The following is a 20,280-nucleotide window of genomic DNA, read 5'->3' as shown; positions in this document are numbered from 1 at the left end:
TTTTTAAAGTGCCCCTGTCCCCGCGATCTCGCGCAGCAAAGAAAACGCATACGGAAGTTGCGCCCGCATATGTAAACGGTGTTCAAACCACACATGTGAGGTATCGCCGCGATCGTCAGAGCGAGAGCAATAATTCTAGCCCTAGACCTCCTCTGTAGCTCAAACCTGGTAACCGTAAAAAAATTTTAAAGCGTCACCTATGGAAATTCAAAGGTACCGTAGTTCGTCGCCATTCCACGAGTGCGTGCAATTATAAAGGGTGACATGTTTGGTATCTATTTACTCGGTGTAACATCATCTTTCACATTATACAAAAAAATTGGGGTAACTTTACTGTTTGGATTTTTTAAAATTCATGAAAGTGTCACTTTTCCAAAAATTTGCGTTTAAAACACTGCTGCACAAATACCGTGTAATAAAAAATATTGCAACAATCGCCATTTTATTCTCTAGATTCTCTGCTAAAAAAATATATATAATGTTTGGGGGTTCTAAGTAATTTTCTAGCAAAAAATACGGATTTTAACTTGTAAACACCAAATTTCAAAAATAGGCTTAGTCATGAAAGGGATAATTATACAGTGAAACCCAGTTATTGAGTTTCATTACACAGCTGGGAAGAGGTTTATTGTAGTTGGTTATATTTTTTCTGATTTATTCTATTCTATTGTTTTATTCTATTCTACTATATTCTATTCTTTTCTATGCTTTTATTTTCTATTCTATTATATTCTATTGTAAGCAGTATTGTATTCTCTATTATTTTCTATTTTATTATAATCTATTCTATTCAAAATTCTAATTTCTGAAGACAGTGTTATACTTTATATTTTATTCCATTCTATTTTTTTCTATTCTATTCTTTTATTTTCTAGTCTTTTCTACGTTATTCTATTTTTTTCTATTCTTTTCTACTTTGTTATTTATTCTATTCTATTATTTTCTAATCTTTTATTTTCAATTATGCTCTATTCTTTTATTTTCTATTCTTTTATATTCTATTCTATTCTTTTCTTTTCTATTTTGTTCCTATTCTTTTATATTCTATTTTATTCTATTCTATCATTTTCTTTTCTTTTCTTTTCTATTTCCATATTTTCTATTTTCTTTTATTCTATTCTATTCTATTATTTTCTAATCTTTCCTTTTCTATTTATTTATTTTCTATTCTATTTTCTTCAATTATTTTATTTTCTATTCTGTTCCGTTTAACTCTATTCTATATTATTATTTTATATTATTTTCTAATGTATTCTTTTCTATTATATGCCTTTATTTTCTATTCTATTTTATTCTGCTATTGTATTCAAATTCAAATGTATTTTTGAATTTGATTCAAATTGAATTTGAATTCAAATTTCGGCCAAATTGTTTCATTATTTTGGATTTGTTTCAATATGTCACGGTGGCCAAGACCATATAGCATTTTAACAGAACAGGCCTTGCCATGATCAACCAAAGAAGTTGAGGTCACGTGCTCAGCGTCATATCCAGAGGTTGTCTTTGGGAAATAGATATATGAGTGCTGCCAGCATTGCTGCAGAGGTTGAAGGGGTGGGGGGTCAGCCTGTCAGTGCTCAGACTATATGCCGCACACTGCATCAAATTGGTCTGCATGGCTGTCGTCCCAGAAGGAAGCCTCTTCTAAAGATGATGCACAGGAAAACCCACAAACAGTTTGCTGAAGACAAGCAGACTAAAGACATGGATTACTGGAACCATGTCCTGTGGTCTGATGAGACCAAGATAAACGTATTTGGTTCAGATGGTATCAAGCGTGTGTGGGGGCAACCAGGTGAGGAGAACAAAGACAAGTGTGTCTTGCCTACAGTCAAGCATGGTGGTGGGAGTGTCATGGTCTGGGGCTGCATGAGTGCTGCCGGCACTGGGGAGCTACAGTTCATTGAGGGAACCATGAATGCCAACATGTACTGTGACATACTGAATCCAAGAATGATCCCCTCCCTTCAGAGACTGGGCCACAGGGCAGTATTCCAACATGATAATGACCTCTAAATAAGCTGAGGGTAAAGGTGATGGACTGGCCAAGCATGTCTCCATGTCTAAACCCTATTGAGCATCTGTGGGACATCCTGAAACAGAAGGTGGAGGAGCCCAAGGTCTCTAACATCCACCAGCTCCGTGATGTTGTCATGGAGGAGTGGAAGAGGACTCTAGTGGCTACCCATGAAGCTCTGGTGAACTCCATGCCCAAGAGGGTTAAGGCAGTGCTGGAAAATAATGGTGGCCACGAAAAATATTGACACTTTGGGCCCAATTTGGACATTTTCACTTAGGGGTGTACTCACCTTTAATGGCTGTGTGTTGAGCTATTTTGAGGGGACAGCAAATTTGCACTGTTATACAAGCTGCACACTCACTACTTTACATTGTAGCAAAGTGTCATTTCTTCAATGTTGTCACATGAAAAGATAAAATAAAATATTTCCAAAAATGTAAGGGGTGTACTCACTTTTGTGAGATACTGTATATCAGTTATCTAGGAGGATCCCATGATATACCTTTGTCAAAAAAGACAAACCAACGCAAATCCTTTTGCACACCGTTTATTTTATCTGTATGATATTTATTAAAAAGCATTTCCATATTTGTTTTTATTCCAAGATAATAGTGATTAGTGATAGTCTTAATAATCAGATATAGAAATAATCACATAAAATGCCATCAAAAAGATTCCCCTTAACCCATATACTGTATATATCTCCTATTTATCCCAGATAATAATCATACCTTGGAGAAACCTCCTACTTTGGGACGGTTTTTAGTCTTGTAGATGTTTCCAAGTTTTTGACCTGCCTTTGTCTTTTCTCCTTCTCCTGGCTATGCTGGTCAGCAAACTTCTCACACATTTATTAATGTTTTCATGTTTTAAGTTGCATAAGATTTAATTGATATGTTGGGAACTCGGACTGTAGAAGTTCCCCCAATATTTACCATCTTGCCAAGACTTTGTCTGCAGTAGAAGATCACGCTTTGCTTTGAGTATTTATAGAACCCTTCCACATGTATAATTACACCAATCTACAAATCTGATACCAATTCACACTGATGAGTGATTTTCTGCTTGTAGCTCTAAAATACTCAGCAAGGCAAATCCTATTCATTTCAATGGCCCTGTTTACATCTGAGCATTCTGTCACCAGAAGCAAAATGCCCGTCACTCAGAAAACTACATGAGCTTCTTTTTGGCAGATTGGGCCTCATAGACTTCAATGGGAATGCCTGAAAATTCAGTGCAAGTGCAACATGAGCATTTTATGAGCATTTTGTCACTTTTTTTTACTTACGCAGCTCCATCCCTAATCTCCTCCACCTCTCCTCCCCCTAGTGCTTCCTATTGGCTAAACAAAAACATCTGAAGCTGTAAAATGCTTGTAATACACTTATAAGAACCCTCAATTAAAAACGCCTGAAAGTCGCTCTGCTCAGATGTGAATTCTGCCCAATACTAGTACAATAGTAGCAGGAAAACAATGGCGGAGATGAAAAGCTTTGCAGTTGGTACAGCAGTGCCTGGAAGACAAAAAAACATAAATAGTAATTAAAAAAAATCTTAAACATTATGTAACAATCATCCAATCTGTACACTGTTCTCCCCAGTAAGACATTATCGGAGAACTGTACACTGACCGCTCCCCCCCAGCAGTCTGTGTATACCAAATACAACTATTCAAATGTAAGAGCTTTACTACAGAATAATGTGTCTGGGAGAGAAAGATTATATGAGGACATCCCACCCAACTCTATTGCCCATGGGCACCATAAGATATTTACAGTTCTTGATGGGAAAAGTAGATGTAGTACTCTGTCCCATCTTCCTAGGTGCCCTGTAATGTCCATTGTAATGTCACATCCAACCAACAAGCAACTAGCAGGGAGACAACTGCTTTGCTAGCGAGTGCCGTCTCTGGTTCCCTGTACTTGCCTGGGGGAAGAATCAGGATGAGGAATGCAGGTGGACAGGTTTGGAAATATTGCACAGTGAGGACTCTCTTTGCTGTCTGGAAGCCATACAATGTGAAGATTAAGAGTTCATGCAGACAGCAGCTGTAGACTGTCAGTGGACTGCCGCTTTAACCACTTAAGCCCCGGACCATTTGCCTGCCCAAAGACCAGAGCACTTTTTGTGATTCGGCACTGCGTTGCTTTTACTGACAATTGCGTTGTCGTGCAATGTGGCTCCCAAGGAACATTGACGTCCTTTTTTCCCCACAAATAGAGCTTTCTTTTGGTGGTATTTGATCACCTCTGCGGTTTTTATTTTTTGCGCTATAAACAAAAAAATAGCGACAATTTTGAAAAAAAAAGCATTATTTTTTACTTTTTGCTCTAATAAATATCCCCCCAAAAATATATAAAAATTTTTTTTTTCCTCAGTTTAGGCCGATATGTATTCTTCTACATATTTTTGGCAAAAAAAAATCGCAATAAGTGCTTATTGATTGGTTTGCGCAAAAGTTATAGCGTCTACAAAATAGGGGATAGTTTTATATATTTTATATTATATTATATTATATATATTTGTATTAATATTTTTTTTACTAGTAATGGCGGCGATCAGCAATTTTTATTGTGACTGCGACATTATGGTGGACAGATCAGACACTTTTGGTGTGATTTTGGGACCATTCACATTTATACAGCGATCAGTGCAATTAAAAATGCATTGATTACTGTGTAAATGTGATGGGCAGGGAAGAGGTTAACCACTAGGTGGCGCTTTAGGGGTTAAGTGTGTCCTAGGGAGTGATTGTAACTGTGGGGGGGGAGCTATGTGTGACATGACACTGATCACTGCTTCCGATTACAGGGAGCTGCGATCAGTGTCCTGTCACTAGGCAGAATGGGGAAATGCTTGTTTACATCAGCATTTCCCCGTTCTTCCTCTCCATGAGACAATCGTGGGTATCCCCGTGGACATCGAGTCCACGGGACCCACGATCACACTCACGGAGTTCATGGCGTGACTGCAAACCATTTCTTAAAGGGCAACGTACAGGTAGGTTAATCTGCCTGTACTTGCCCTTCTGCCATCGCATAATGGCGTAAGCTGGTCGACAAGCGGTTAAGTATACTTCCTAATCACTTATATCAGTGTCTGCTGCCAAGCTTATGTGTAACTGATTCAGTAATTAAATTAAAAAGACTGAGAGCAGCTGGAGCTTGGCCAGTCTTTCTGTCTGTGCTGGGAGTGCACCACACAGCGCTCTGCCAGCACAGAGACCAGGGTCTCACTGTGATCCCCAGGTCACGTGCTAACCATTGGGACCTGGAACTCCCAATTCCAGGCCACCTGATTGCTGTGATAGCCTTCCATTGGCTATCACTCAGATCAGTCACTGCGAAGCCCACCCCTGTGTTTCTTTCTCTGTGAATGGAGAGGAGAGATACATTGTATATCTCTGTCTCTCTCCTTGCAGAGGGACAAAAAACAACTGTGCGTAAAAAATAAATAAATAAATAAATAAAAAACAAAGAAAAAATACCTAGCTCAAGGTTTGATCTAGGTCAGTGCCAGGGTTAGTGTTTTGGGACAAGTAAGGGTCAAAGGTCAGGGTCAAAGGTCATTGTCAGTATATTTTGGGCAGGATTTTTTTAAAGCATTTTTTATTTTGGTATTAGTATCACTTAGGTTTTTATCAACTTCCAGGTTTTATTGCTAAAGCTTAATTGAACAAGCTGAGGTTAAAAGCTAATTGGTTTCTCTGCAGAATTGTGACTAATTTTGCCCTCTCTAGCTTTAGTAAATAATCCCCTTAGCATCATTGTGTTTTAGGAGGTTAAAAAAAAAGCAAAATGTACAGTTTTGTTTCTGGTCTGTTCTACAACAACTAACACACACATGGTATCTGCCATTGTCCAGAGCAGGAGAATTTATTTTAAGTTGTTCTTCGGTAGGTTATGGTAGTAACAAGAAATATACAGCTACATTTTTAAAAATATATTTTTTCTTTACTATTTTGGGCCAGTGTTCGTTTCATATTTAAAAAATCAGGAGCTATCCATTACCATTTACCACCAAATGAAAGCCTAATTTGTCCTGAAAAAAACCAAGGTATAATCTACCTGGATGCACAGAGTAGATGATATGTACGGTTTTACTAACACATGTCAAAATTGCAAAATTGGGCTTAGGCATTTAGATTTGCTTTACCCTTATGCATGAAGGGGTTAACTTTTGTTTTACTCTTAGACACGAAGGGGTTAAAGACATCTTTACATGAGTCCTTAGAATGTTCTTGGGTTAGATGAATTGTGAGAAATCTTCTATATACAGTAAAACCTTGGATTGCGAGCATAATTTGTTCCAGAAACATGCTTGTATACTTGTATAGCACTTGTATATCAAAGTGAGTTTCCCCATAGGAAATAATGGAAACTCAAATGATTCGTTCCACAACCATATATTCCTAGGTCCTTCAGTTTATAGTCCATATAAAAAGATTATAGCAATGTGATAGGTTGTGTAACCATAAAATATACATCCACAAATGGCAGCCTCCGCAAGGGGATTAGAAGCAAAATCCAGCAGGAGCTACAGAGTATAAAAGAGAAGAGAGGCGCCTCTAAGTGTAGCAATATGTTGCTAAATGTGGTACCTTCATTAAATGTAACCATATTTCTACACTTAGAGGCGCCTCTCTTCTCTTTTATACTCAGCTGTGAAATGACGCTACTTGTATATCAAGACATCGCTTGAATATCAAGTCAAAATGTATTAAAAAATGTTGCTTGTCTTGTAAAACACTCTCAAACCAAGTTACTCTTAAACCAAGGTTTTACTGTACCATCCTTGGGAAGGAATGGGCTTCCTCAGATAAGACTCTTAGGCCGGGTTCACACTATTGCAAATTGGATGAGGGTTTCCCTGCATCCAATTCGCAAAGCAGGAGATTGTGACTGACTCTCTATGGAGCCGATTCACACATCTCCAAGGCAGGTCTGGTGCAAATTGCATAGGACCCTGTGCATCTTTTGGTCCATTTCAGGTCCAAATTCAGCCAAAAATTCAGCCTAAAATCAGACCTGAAATGGTGATTGGAGACTCACCGGACTCCTGCTGTGAACCTCTGTGTGTTCCAGTGTGAACCCAGCCTTACTTTACAGATATTCAGGAGGGGCAGCACTGTATGCTCTAAACTAATATACTCTGAAAATATAATAAATCCACATTAAATCCACACTGGTGAACAATTATTCTCTGAGGGACACATTAATACCTTGTGCTCATAGTATAAATAAATACACAAATCCTTCTCATTACCTTCTTAGAAACCATGCATCCCAAAAGGTTTATGTACAAATGTGCTATCACATAAAAAGTGCAAACTAATAAAGTGCTCAATAATATAGCTCTCTCAATATAATTTCCGTGTAAACATTGAAATCTTCAGTGCCAATTCTGTAATATATCTTTGTGCATCGTGCTAAAAACAAGTATCCAGTGACCATAGTGATAAGCGCCTACCTATATACACCTCATGGAAAACTCACTCACCAGATTTCCTGTGACCCTTTATATCATAAGAAAGGTCTCCGTGTGCTTTTTCTATTTCTGCTGTTCCTCTTTAAGATCTCCCCCTTTACTCCTTTTGTCCTCCAATCCCTTGCCAGTTTCATTCACTCTCCATGCCACCACCAAATAAAATAGGGGAAACCCAAATAGTGTATTTAATAAGCCACAACATTCAAAAATTGCACACACATTCTGCATAGATCCATATGCTTCTCCTTCTGGCCCCAATCCAAGATGGCTGTACGCTCCATGGACCGGAAGTGATGTTACATAGCCCCACCCAATATGTTTCGTCTAAAGGATGAATTCAGAGATTCTTGTCTGTGGAGCACACAGCCATCATAGATTGGGGCCAATAGTGCAGTTTACATGTATGAAACCTATATCTATGCAGAGTGTAAGTGCAAAATGTGTGTATGCTTTGGTTTATATAAAATAAGATGGTGTTACACTATTTGGGTTTCCTAAATTTTATTTGGTGGTGCATGAAGACTGGAGGAAACTGACATGGAGGACAGAGGAGCAAAGGAGGAGATCTTAAAGAGGAACAGCTGAACTAGAAAAAGTGCATGGAGAACTTCTTATGATATAAGGGGTCACATGAAATCCAGTGAATGAGTTTTCTGCAAGATGTATGTGGATGGAACACATTAAACTATAAAATATAGAATTGGCACTAAAGATGTGTTCACGTGCATTATATTGAGAGCACTATATTATTAAACTCTTTATTGGCTTACACTATTTATATGGTAGATAGATATGTGCAATTCCTTTTGTTACAAATCAAAATTCGGAAAAAATCATTATTCAGAGATTCAAATGTAGATGAATCTCCAACTCACAATAGTAATGAATTTCAGCAAATCCAAAATTAATTGTAATGAACAAATACAATAATTTGTTTCATTTGGATGACATGATGCAATAGTTTGGGCCTTTTGTTAATGTTTGAAGCTTCCAAAAAAACATAACGACATAAAAAAATAAATCCGAAAGTCATTTTGTTCAATTTGTTCTTTCGGTTCCATCTCATTTTTATTTTGCATTAACATTTTTCATAATAAGAAAAAATGCACAACATATGAAATGGAAACACATGGATGTTGGATGAAGGTGGATCCATCAGAATCATAACCTAATAAATGAATCTGAAATTTATTTTGTTCCATTCGTTATTTCAGATCTCATTCAATTTCTCTTTAAAACAAATGAGCATAACAAATTAATCCAAAGTTATTTTCCTTTTTTTTTTATTTGTTTCCTTGAATATAGTAAAAATCAGCTCATTTCATTTCGCTTTGTGGGTTGGACTTTGAATATACAAAATGTTACCCAGCTTGCTTGTCCAGACTGTGGAACTTATTTCAAATTTGGAGTTCATACCGAATATCATTCTTAGGAAGAGTCATGGCAGTCAAAATGACCCTATTACCGAAACTCTTATTTCTTTTCCGATCCCTCCCTATTAATATTCCTAAATCCGGGAATTGACAAGCTACAACAAGATATTAATAGATTTATTTGGCAGAATAAATGCCCCAGATTCTCCAAACACATTCTCTATAAATCCCAGACTACCGGAGGCCTAGGTCTTCCCAACCTTTGGTTTTACTTCCTGGCGGCACGCTTTTCCCAGATAGCTGAACATCCCAGACTCAAAGGTACCCTGGGTCAAATTTGAAGCCAAATCCGTTATATAGCCCTATAGCCTCATGTCCATGCTATGGTCACCCTCCAACTTTACACACAAGCTTTCCCTCCTCAACTCCATTGTTTTCCATTCTCTCATCCTCTGGCACCTCTGGCATATAAAAACAAGCTTTACTTAATTTCACCGCCCCCCCCGTCTCATCCTTTCTTGGGGATCCGCTATTTGTTACTGTGTTTAATCACCCAGACAGATTTGCATGGTGGAAATCCAATTCTCTAATCACTTTAGCGGATCTTTAGTCTTGAGATACATTTGTTACATTCGAACAGCTTTGTGCACAGAAACAAATCCCACTACGGGAACACTCACTTTTTACAAATAAGGCATTTTTATATAACACATTTTAACCCTACCCCTTCCTCCCCTTCCACGTCCTGAGAACAAATTTGTTGTGATGCCCTCAGAGGCAAGGGCCTCAGTTCCACTCTTTACAAAACAGCATTAGATTCATATTTTTTCAGCTGATCCTCTATATAGAAATAAATGCGAATCTGACTGTGATGAACAATTTGCACCGAAGGACTGGGATACCATGCTGACAAATTTATGTAAGGCTACAAAATCACTGGCGGTCAGAGAAACAGCCTACAAGGTAATGACCAGGTGGTATTATACTCCTTCCAGACTTCAAGTAATGTTCCCAGGAACATCTGGTTTATGCTTCAGAGGCTGCCAACTGCCTCGATCTGGGGAAAAGTAACTGCCGTGGCTTCGGCAATAACTGGAGCTCCTCTGCAGCTCACGGTCCCAATGTGTTTAGGGGGGGCGACAATCCCAGGTATTCTCTGCAGGGAAGAATGCCTTATACATACTATCTGTGTAGCTACTTTTTGGGCCATTGCTCTTCATTGGAAATCCCCTGTAGTTCCGCTTTCCTCCATACTGAACAGAATAGATGTTGTGATGATAATGGAAAGGATCTTGTATACCCTACAGGATAGGTTGCATCTGTTCGATTGCAGATTGGAACCCTGGAAAACCCATAGGCACATATTGTTAGCATAGGACTAACGGTAGTTCAGAGTTGCGGTAATGTCTTAAATGTCTTGCAATCCTTGTATCTATAGTAGTTTTACTGTATGCTTCGGATTGTTCGTTATGTTATCCTTCTATGTCCTCTCTTGGATATCAGTTATACGATGTACCATGTTACATGTTTATATGACTTTATTTTTGTTTTTGTTATGATTTTGCCTTTATCAAAAATAAAAAATGTTTGTAAACAAAAAAGAATATACAAAACGAATCCGAATATGCAAAATGAATCTGAATATACAAAACAAACTGAGAAAATATTAAACAAATCTGAATATATGAAAAGACTCTGAATATACAAAAAATTCTGAAAACAAAACATTCTAACATAATGATTATGACAAAACAAAATGATAAACCTAACAAATTAACCCAAAACTAGAGAATTTTTTTCATTGTGCACATCTCTAGTGGTAGCACATTTGCTCATGAAAGTTCTGAGGAACATATTTTCTAAGAAGGTAATGAGGAGGATTTGTGTAATTATTAATACCGTGAGCACATTTGTTACTCAATGAATAATTTTTCACCAGTGTTAATTTAGAGTTTTTGTTTTTTATTTTGAGTATATTTGTTTAGAACATTCAGCGCTGGACCTCTTAAATATCTGTATAGTATCTTTACCTTCCTTATTACCAACTGTACTTACCAATCAGAAAATTGTATTTTCCATGGGCGCAGAGTTAACATTAGAATTATTCTAAGACACTTAGGTTTTCCCATAGAATGATTACTCTGATCCCTCTATACAAAGAAAAAACCTCCACATTTCTGAAATTCCACCTAATTTAAAAGAATGTTTAAAAGGAACACGCCTTCCCTGGAATAGGGACTAATTATTTAGTCATTTTTAATCCCAATGAGTTACTCCACCAGTCAGCCAAGTTTTATTCACTTTGACTAAATACAATTCATTACAATATTTAATTTCCTCTCTTACCTCCACCAGAAGACAGATTAACTGGAAATGAAATACAAAAAAAAATTAATTTCTTTTATAGCAAAACTACGTTATTCATCATGTTTGTTCTGTAATATATATATACGTCAGAGCCTTGATTGGCTTCCAAAGCTGCTGTGATTGGAACTACAAATATCAACACACATTTGAATTCATTTCTATTAAACAATCATGCTGGGGGAAATTTCTAGGTTTCTAAAATCTCCCCTTTTTCTGTCTGGGTGCCGAAAATGAGCGCAGCTGCTCTCCACATGGATGAAATGAACTCCTTACGTTTTTCAGCCACATAGTTTTACCAGCAACCAATGAGGGAATGTCTACTTAATTCTATTGTATAATTCTTTTAAAATTCAATTACAGCTAATTATATAAAAAAACAAGCTCACCTCCAACAGGCGGAACAGTAGTAGCTGAAAGTGAAATAAAGATACAACTATTATTAACATCATTTTTATGATTAACTTTTTATTATTTTTGTTATTAACTTAATTATTAGCTTAATTTTTGATTTTTAGAATTCTAAAGCGTTATTGTTCTTTTTTTATCAATTACTTCTAGTTTATCAGATTGTACCAGTTACTGAAATGATGCCTACTGTAGGTGTCATATCCAATTTGTTACAACTAAAGGAATAGACATAAAATAAATAACAGAACAGCATGTCATTACTTCTACATCAACAAGTTATTTTAAAATGTTAGCCACTATATTATTGAACTCTTCATTGGCTTACATTATTTATGTGCTAGAAAGATATGTGCAATTCCTTTTGTTACAAACCAAAATTTGGAAAAAAAAATCATTATTCAGAGATTCAGATGTAGATGAATCTCCGACTCACAATAGTAATGGATTTTAACAAATCTAAAATTAATTATAATGAACCAATACAACCATTTGTTTAATTTCTATGTTTCTAAAATCTCCCCCTTTTTCTGTCTGGGTGCTGTAAACGAGCGCAGCTGCTCTCCACATGGATGAAATTAACTCCTTAAGTTTTTCAGCCACATAGTTTTACCAGCAACCAATGAGGGAATGTCTACTTAATTCTATTGTATAATTCTTTCATGTGTGATACACCATAAAATTCAATTACAGCTAATTATATAAAAAACAAGCTCACCTCCAACAGACGACAGCAGGTGAAGGTGAAATAAAGATACAACTATTATTGGCATCATTTTTATGATTTTTTTTAAATTATTTTTGTTATTAACTTAATTATTAGCTTAATTTTTGATTTTTAGAATTCTAAAGTGTTATTGTTCTTTTTTTATCAATTACTTTTAGTTTATCAGATTGTACCAGCTACTGAAATGATGCCTACTGTAGGTGTCATATCCAATTTGTTACAAATAAAGGAATAGACATAAAAGAAAAAACAGAACAGCATGTCATTACTTCTACATCAACAAGTTATTTTAAAATTTTAGCCATTGTTTTAGTCTGTTGATTGCCTTTTATAAATATAAAAGATATGTCATGTAAAAATAGTGCAAGTAGGGGCGTGGTCTGGAACTGCATGGAGTAGGACGTGTGCGGTGAGAGCTCCGCTCGAGACTCATCCTACATACCGATCGTAGGGGATTCATTATTCACAAGCGACTCGCCTATCCTCTCCTGCTTATCCACCTGCATCCAGGCATGTCTCCTCCTAAAAGAACTGGCACTTCGGCCAGGCTGGCTCAATACCGCCATGACGATTGGGACCCGGGAAAGGAAGATGGCGCCGCTCAGCCCCCTGCTCCTGACGATCACACATCTGGTGATACAGCCAGGGTCTTGGAAGCCATTGCCCTTTGCCAATCTACTCTCACCTCCAGAATTGAGGAGGTGAAAATCAACATATCCTTAATTCGGCAAGATGTTCAAAAACTGCGGGATCATGTGACTGAAACAGAGCACCGAGTTGGACACGCGGAAGATGACCTGCATCCACTTCAGATCTCCACTGAGCAACTACAACAGCTCAGCACGGTTCTCTCTAAGCAGGACGAGATGGAGAACCGCCTGAGGAGGTGCAACCTCCGTTTTGTGGGGTTGCCAGAGAAATCTGAAGGGGCTGATCCCCCTACCTTCCTGGAAAACCTCCTCATTCAAACTTTTGGCAGGGAGGCCTCTCCTCCACATTTGTAGTGGAGCGCGCCCACCGCCTTCCCAAATTATTGTATATATTCTGGCAATCTCCAATACATCTTCCTCTGCGCATATTTAAAGCAATGGAATCTATTCTTAACACTTTTGTATGGGGTCCCTTCCAACACAAATTATCGTGGAAGGTCCTTAAATGTCCAACTGAACTAGGAGGCACTGCATTACCCGACCTTTACATATATTACATTGCGGCCCAACTTTTCCACTTCTTCCATTTTAATTTCTCAGATAAAGTCCGCTATTCTCAAATGGTATGTTCACAATCCCCTGGCCCGATCTCGCACCCCTTTCAAATCTTATTTTGTGAACCCCGCGTCTCAACTCACACTAGCAAAGGGGGACCAATGTTAATACACCACTGTAAAATTTGGCGCGCTGTCATGCGCATTGGTCAGGCACCTTCTCCACACTCCCACACCCCTTTATGGGACAACCCTAATCTTCCTGAACTTACCTTTGTCCCCAATCACAACCTCTGGGTCTCAAAGGGCATCATATATTTAACACAAGTTGTAGCCCATGGGGCGGTCAAACTTTTTCAAACACTTAAAGATGAGTTCGCTCTACCCAACCACATGTTCTTCCACTATCTCCAACTTCGACACGCACTCACCATGCAGCTAGGCGGCCCCATTCCGGCCCTTGAGATCCCACTCCCAGTAGATATAGTCATGGGGAAGGATTCCAAAAAACTGATCTCCCAATTCTATACCTACCTAATAAGACCTGCAGCTGATGTCATTGCTCAACAGTTGAAGTTGCACTGGGAGTCGGACCTAGGCACCCTAACGGACGAGGACTGGGAGGAGGCTCTCGCCAACTGTAAAACAGTCTCTCCTAAACTCTCTGATCGCCTGTCCCACCTTTATATGCTCCACAGATCTTATCTAACCCCACACCGCATATCCAAATACAGGCATGACCATAATCCAAATTGCCCGAACTGCGGTCACTGCACAGATTCCTTTTTTCATCTAATATGGACCTGCCCCTCCATACAAGGGTTTTGGACTCAGGTGGTGAGGTTTCTGCATGACCGTATGGGCTCCCCATTATCCCTATGCCCCCGCCAATGTGTGTTAGGTCCTCTCTCGCTCTCCGAAGGTGAAAAATACTTGCACACTTTTTTACAAGAAACACTATTTCTTGCCAGGCTACAGATTGCCAAAACCTGGCTAAGGGGGCCCTCCCCACACTACAACAGTGGATCAGAGCAGTCAACATCACTCTATCGTTTAAAAAAATAATCTACATGCACAGGGGCTGCCCCGATAAATTCCACAAAATTTGGGACAGATGGCTTGAAGACACCTCAACTAATGTTACAAGGGGCCGACGCTCAAGCTATTTGAGCTGCATTTATCAACTTATCCCTCAATCTACCTACCCTTGGTTTCATCACTATCTATTGTCTGCTGTACTGCACTGTGTAAGCCTGCCTCCCCAAACTATCAATTAACTTACCTTATGTACTGCCTGTATTGTGATGATATTAATGTCCTGCGAGCACCATATGTCAATTGGACTAATCCGTAAATGTAGTGCATGTTGCACTAACTGCATCCGTGTCTTGTTATATCTTTTCTTTTATGCTCAATAAAAGTTATTTTTGATTCAAAAATAGTGCAAGTAAAATGTGTGGGTTGTGATGTGAGAAAAATGCCTGAATATTCTGTGTAATAATACAGTAATCTTTTTCTTGGAGTGTATTTTGAGACACAGGATACTTATTTATTACATTGTTTATTATGCAGCTACTTTTAGGTGATTGGACAAAAAAGGGATGTTTTCAGAGACACAGAAAAATGTCAGTATCTAGCAACAGTAATAGAAAGGAAACATAACATCCACATTGTAAAAAATGATGATCAGTACTCCGTCGTACAGAGACACAGGCACAGTGGGAGATAACAGCGTTGGATGCAGTGTAAAGACGGAGTCTGAACTGACTGGCTGATACAGCAGAGCATAACACATAGTATGATTCTTGCTGTAGCCCCGTCCACTCCCAACAGTGGGATTGTGTACCAAGTCTCCACTCACAGTGGTATTGCTGTGTTATGCTTGTCAGTTCAGGCTCTGTCTTTGCACTGCATCCAGCACAGTTATCTTCCACGGTGCATGTGCTACTGTACTACGGAGTTCCCATCATCCTTCATTACAATGTAAGAGGATAATATATTTCCTTTCTAGGATCTTAATCCCCCTGATAAAGTCACTTGATGTGACAATACGCGTCGTGATTGGAGCAATAGCTTGAAACCATAAGTGACGCAAATGTACAAGCTCGTGGAGTGTTACCTGAGCTTTTTTAATCTAGGTGAGTGTACCAACTCTGAATTTTTAAAAAACCTATGTTTTAAGCGGTATTATGCTATTTGGGATCTTTCTTCCACCTTCACCCCCCTGATGGAGAGGATGCTGTACCCACCCACTCTAAGGATCCATTGCTGCATCCATCCATATGGAGTCCCTCTGAAGACCCCTGTTTGTAGCATCAAATCCAGTTCATGCTGTAACCTTACAGCAGTAAGGTGAGGGGCTAGTGCACGTTTAGGTGAAACTACAGCGGATTGGCCAGGCATCGTCCAGCTTTGTTTCATGGTTCACGGTGAAGGGAATATCACACATTCATCAGTTTTGGACTGTTTTACTTTATCTTGCACAGGAGCTGAAATAGTACTTTATATTCTTTGGGACTGGTCTACACCTCTGTATTTGTATTTGAGCCCAGTGGTGGCTCATTGGATTTTTTGGTTTGATTTATATTCATTTTAATGTTTTGCAATATCACCATGTGCCATTTTTTTTCTCCCTGCTATACAGTGTCTGACACGGCATCATCTGCACTTTGCATTTTAGCACCAACCCACCTGTGTATGTTTCATGCATTATGTGTCACTTTTCAATATTTACAGTTAGGTCATTTGCATTTGCACTTTATTATAGACCTTGTTCATCAGTTTTTGAGATTCACACTGCTACTTTTTTGCATTTGCACTTTACTCAAGTTCACTTTAATCACTCATGTCGGAGTCCACAGCGCAGCACCATTAATTACTCATCAGGACGTGAGACTTGTTTCCCAATTGATCAAAGCTCCAGGCGACCCTTTTGGATGCCTAGCGCTTAGGTGGAAGAGAGAGGAGACACACGGTGGAGAAAGCCGCTGGAGGAAAGGACACCGGAGCCGCTGCCTACACCCCAGGAGAGAAGGAGAGGACACCACTGCCCACCACCTAGATCCCTAAATTGGGTAAGTGATGGACCGCTGGCCACCTGGGGGAGTGGTAGTGCTGGCTAGTGGTAGTGTGGTTGTTTGCTGCCCCCCAAAAGAAAATCCAACCAGCCACCACTGGCCCATAGTGCACAAGTCAGGTCCTCCAGCTCTGTGGATGTTTTATGAACTTTTATGTGGATGTGACATAAAAGCCTACTGTGGAAGTGACTCCAGCACTGGGTCGGAAACCCCAAACTAAAGGGAGAGTCTGGGCTTGGGGTCAGATGCATAGGGGTAGTCCCTCTTTGTTCCATGCTGATGAAGATGTCTGTAAGAAAGTAGACATATGCCACTGCCTCAAAGGAGCAACCTTTAAATCCAGGAAAATCATGCAGGCATAAACCAACACAGAAGTTTATCCCAGGGCAGGTAGATCCTGGACTGGGTCATGTCTAACATCAGGCTAACGTTTGTGAAGAGGTTCCAGCAATGACTTTCATAGACTGAGGATCAAGCCAAGGCTTTGCAGAATCTCCATTGTCCACTGAATGTTAGCTGACAGGAATACGGAAGACAGATTCTTTAACAAGAGATCATACAGACAACCCACCACATGAATTCCCTGAACACAGGGCAGAGCTAAGATTGGGGCAAGCACCTTTGTGAAAGTCAAGGAGAGGTAAAAGTGTAGAGTGACAAATTGGTAATGCTGTTCGCCCACTACAAAACTCAGATAACATTGATGGGGAGGATAGATAGGAATGTGTAGATAGGCTGCCTGAATGCCTACTGAAGCATAAAGTCTATCAAAAATAAGGAGACGATTAATGGCCTGGCAAGCACCATGTGGAACTTCTAAACACATTGAGAGTCTTTAGATTCAGATTGGAACAAACTCCTCCATTTGGTTTGCCAACTGTAAAGAGGTCTGTGCAGAATCCCTGTACATTTTCCTTTTTTAGTGCAGGGGTAATAACTCCTTGAGACAGAAGCTGCTGAACAACAGCAAGGAGATTTAAACCACCCTTGCTACAAAAGTAGTTGCAGTGGCTATGGTGCAGCATTGAATACTATCAGAAGAATGATAAGGGTGAGAAAAACTCAATCGGAAAAGGAAATTTCTCCAAACCAACACTAGTGAAAAACTGTGGCTATCTGGGAGTGGGAGGTTTTATATAGGGGGATGTCTCTGTAGCTTCCTCTTTTTTACCTGTATCCAATCACCTGAAGGTAAATGCACCCAGTGCAATAACTAAAGATCCCGTGTCCCCTGTACAAATAAAACCTTCTTTTGATAAGCATTGTTTTTTGAACTAAATATGCAAAGTTACATGTCTAGGATCCATCCGATATTTCCAAAAATAGTCTTTATAAAAATAGGTCTTACCTTTCTGGTATATAGGTCCAATAATTATATTATTCACATTATTATTGTCAATCAAAGCAGATCTCATAGCAGGACAAGTCTAAAATCAGAAAATGGGTCATTAAATTCTTAACCAGAAACAATAATAGAGATGTTTAGATTCATATTACTATATACTGTATATAGCAAACAGTTTACTGTTCTAAATGAAGTCAAACTTTTCTGTTTTTATGCTCACGATTATAAATAGTTTTTCCAACTTTATGAAAAAAAGTCTTAGTTTTAATGTTAAAGGTAATTTCGCAAAATGTCCTCAGCCAGCAGTCTCCTGGCTACCAATGATGTTACAGTGGGTGGAACATGATAGGGAAGCTGAGACACTAGTTCTCCATCAGGTCTGCTCTCTCCTCATAATTGGCAGCAGAGAGTGGTTGGATTCTGTAGCCAATAGCAGGCTGTCAATGGGCTAAGGATCCACCTTCTGCCACTGCTGTCAATCACAAGTGGAGCAGATCTAATGGATAATTAGTATCTGTGAATCCCCATCAGGCTCCATCACCTCAAAATACAAAGTTCCTTGATGCTTTACACCTTGGGGGACTTGTCACAATCTGGAATCCCCATTTAAAATAAACAGGGTAGCAATGAGCCCAACTGCCTAGGGTTTGGTTTGAGCAGTGTTATGCAAACATTAAAGGTGTTCAAATGCCAACCCAAGACCCCACAGAAATCATTTGGAGCCAAATCTGTCAAATAAAAATGACCATTTTCTGCATTAAAAGGCAAGGGGGTGTTAAAAAATAACATGGGTGGGCACTGCCCTTGGGAATATGTAACAATGCAAAAAAAAAAAAAAATACATTACATTTCATTCCTCCAGGTGCAGTGATTTTTTTTAAATACTTAAAACATGAATATTTTCCAGTTCCTTTAAAAAGCATGCTGGGGGGATGCAATTATAAAATTGCCAGCAAATGACATTTCATTGCCGGCTTCTTCAAAAAACAAATACAGCAAAGAGACCCTTCCAAGGGTCTTCAATGTATTTCTTGGGACCTTTGGAGGGGCCTCTGTGCTTTTTTTTCTTTTGTAAAAGTCACTTATGCTGTAGCACACCCTACCACAAGAGTCTGGTATGAATCTTTAGGTGGTACTACACAGATAACAAAGGTGTGAGGTCAGTGGTAAGGATACAGCCGGTGCAAGCACCAACTGCTTCTTTAGCAACCACTGACAGCAGGAAGCTGTCCCATTTGTTCACACTGAACGCTCCAAACCATCAGCATTCAGACACATGTCTGAACATCCAGCTCATCTCAAAATGAGTAAACTTGATTGAGTGTGGGGTACATACAGTAGTATCCCTCATTACGTATCCACAAAAAAAACCCAACAATGTAAACACACACATGCATGCTGCAATAATGTCCTCTATAAAAAAAAATGTCCACGGTGTAAATTCATCATCAGTCATCTTATCCAGTGATGTAGATCCATCTATGGCCATATTTGGCCAATAATGTCAGTCAACATCCATTTGTTTCCAATCAGCTGCTGGCTGGTGAATCATCCATCCAGCAGCAGAATGAGGCTGGAGTTGTATCACTGGTTGATAGGACACCTTTGGCCACCAGCACCCTAGTGACCAACAAGGGGGTTTGGATGCACAGCCCTAAGCACCAAGCACTAGACATAGATTCTGGTTCCTTAGTGATGTTACGTCCGTCCAGCACGCGAGGTTGCGCAAACCAAGCCAGTTCCGGGAGCGAGCCGACTGCCCTGCACAAACTTTTTGATGTACAAAGCGCGTATTCTCTGGAACACTGCAAGTGTGATTTTAAGCCTTTTATACAATAAACAAGACTGTACTACACTATACGGATTCTCTTTCCTTCATGTGTGAGTGGTGATAACATAGGAAGAAACAGAGGATCGATGGTTACATCTCCCTGTTCACCAGTTTACAGAGGAAGTAAAGGGCTGTTATTTTTTTGTTCTGACCTGCAGAAGTAAAGCATTAATGTGCTAGTATGCATCGCACATTATGCACATTATGTTAAACTTACCTGCAAACAAAGCCCTCGTTGTCCCCGCTGGAGGCTGCATCCATCTTCACCCGTCTTCCTTTCGGATTCATAGACTCCGGCTTGGGGACTGGCTGGAGCTATGTGATGTCACTCCCGCCGATGAGCGTGAGAGCCACCAGTCACAGCACAGGGTTCTGAAGAAATGGCATGGGTGGCTTTTCCTTCAGAGCGCATGCTCCAATGATGTAATCAGCTGCATATACAGT

The 20,280-nt window shown here is 39.3% G+C and overlaps 1 protein-coding gene across 1 annotated transcript in view; it reads right to left on the bottom strand.

Moving 5' to 3' along the window:
• Positions 1 to 17,172: 17,172 nt before the first annotated feature.
• LOC141147855 (uromodulin-like) overlaps positions 17,173 to 20,280 on the bottom strand; it is a 124,775-nt gene continuing 121,667 nt past the window's right edge. The window contains exons 16-17 of the mRNA XM_073635022.1: positions 18,009 to 18,087; positions 17,173 to 17,201 (exon numbers count right to left, since the gene is read on the bottom strand). Of these exons, the coding sequence (XP_073491123.1) occupies positions 17,173 to 17,201; positions 18,009 to 18,087 (108 nt within the window). The remainder of the gene's footprint in view (positions 17,202 to 18,008; positions 18,088 to 20,280) is intronic.

The sequence above is a fragment of the Aquarana catesbeiana genome, linkage group LG06 (genome assembly GCF_042186555.1).
Source record: "Aquarana catesbeiana isolate 2022-GZ linkage group LG06, ASM4218655v1, whole genome shotgun sequence".
NCBI classification, from domain to species: domain Eukaryota; kingdom Metazoa; phylum Chordata; class Amphibia; order Anura; family Ranidae; genus Aquarana; species Aquarana catesbeiana.
This window is presented reverse-complemented; position numbering and strand designations above follow the sequence as displayed.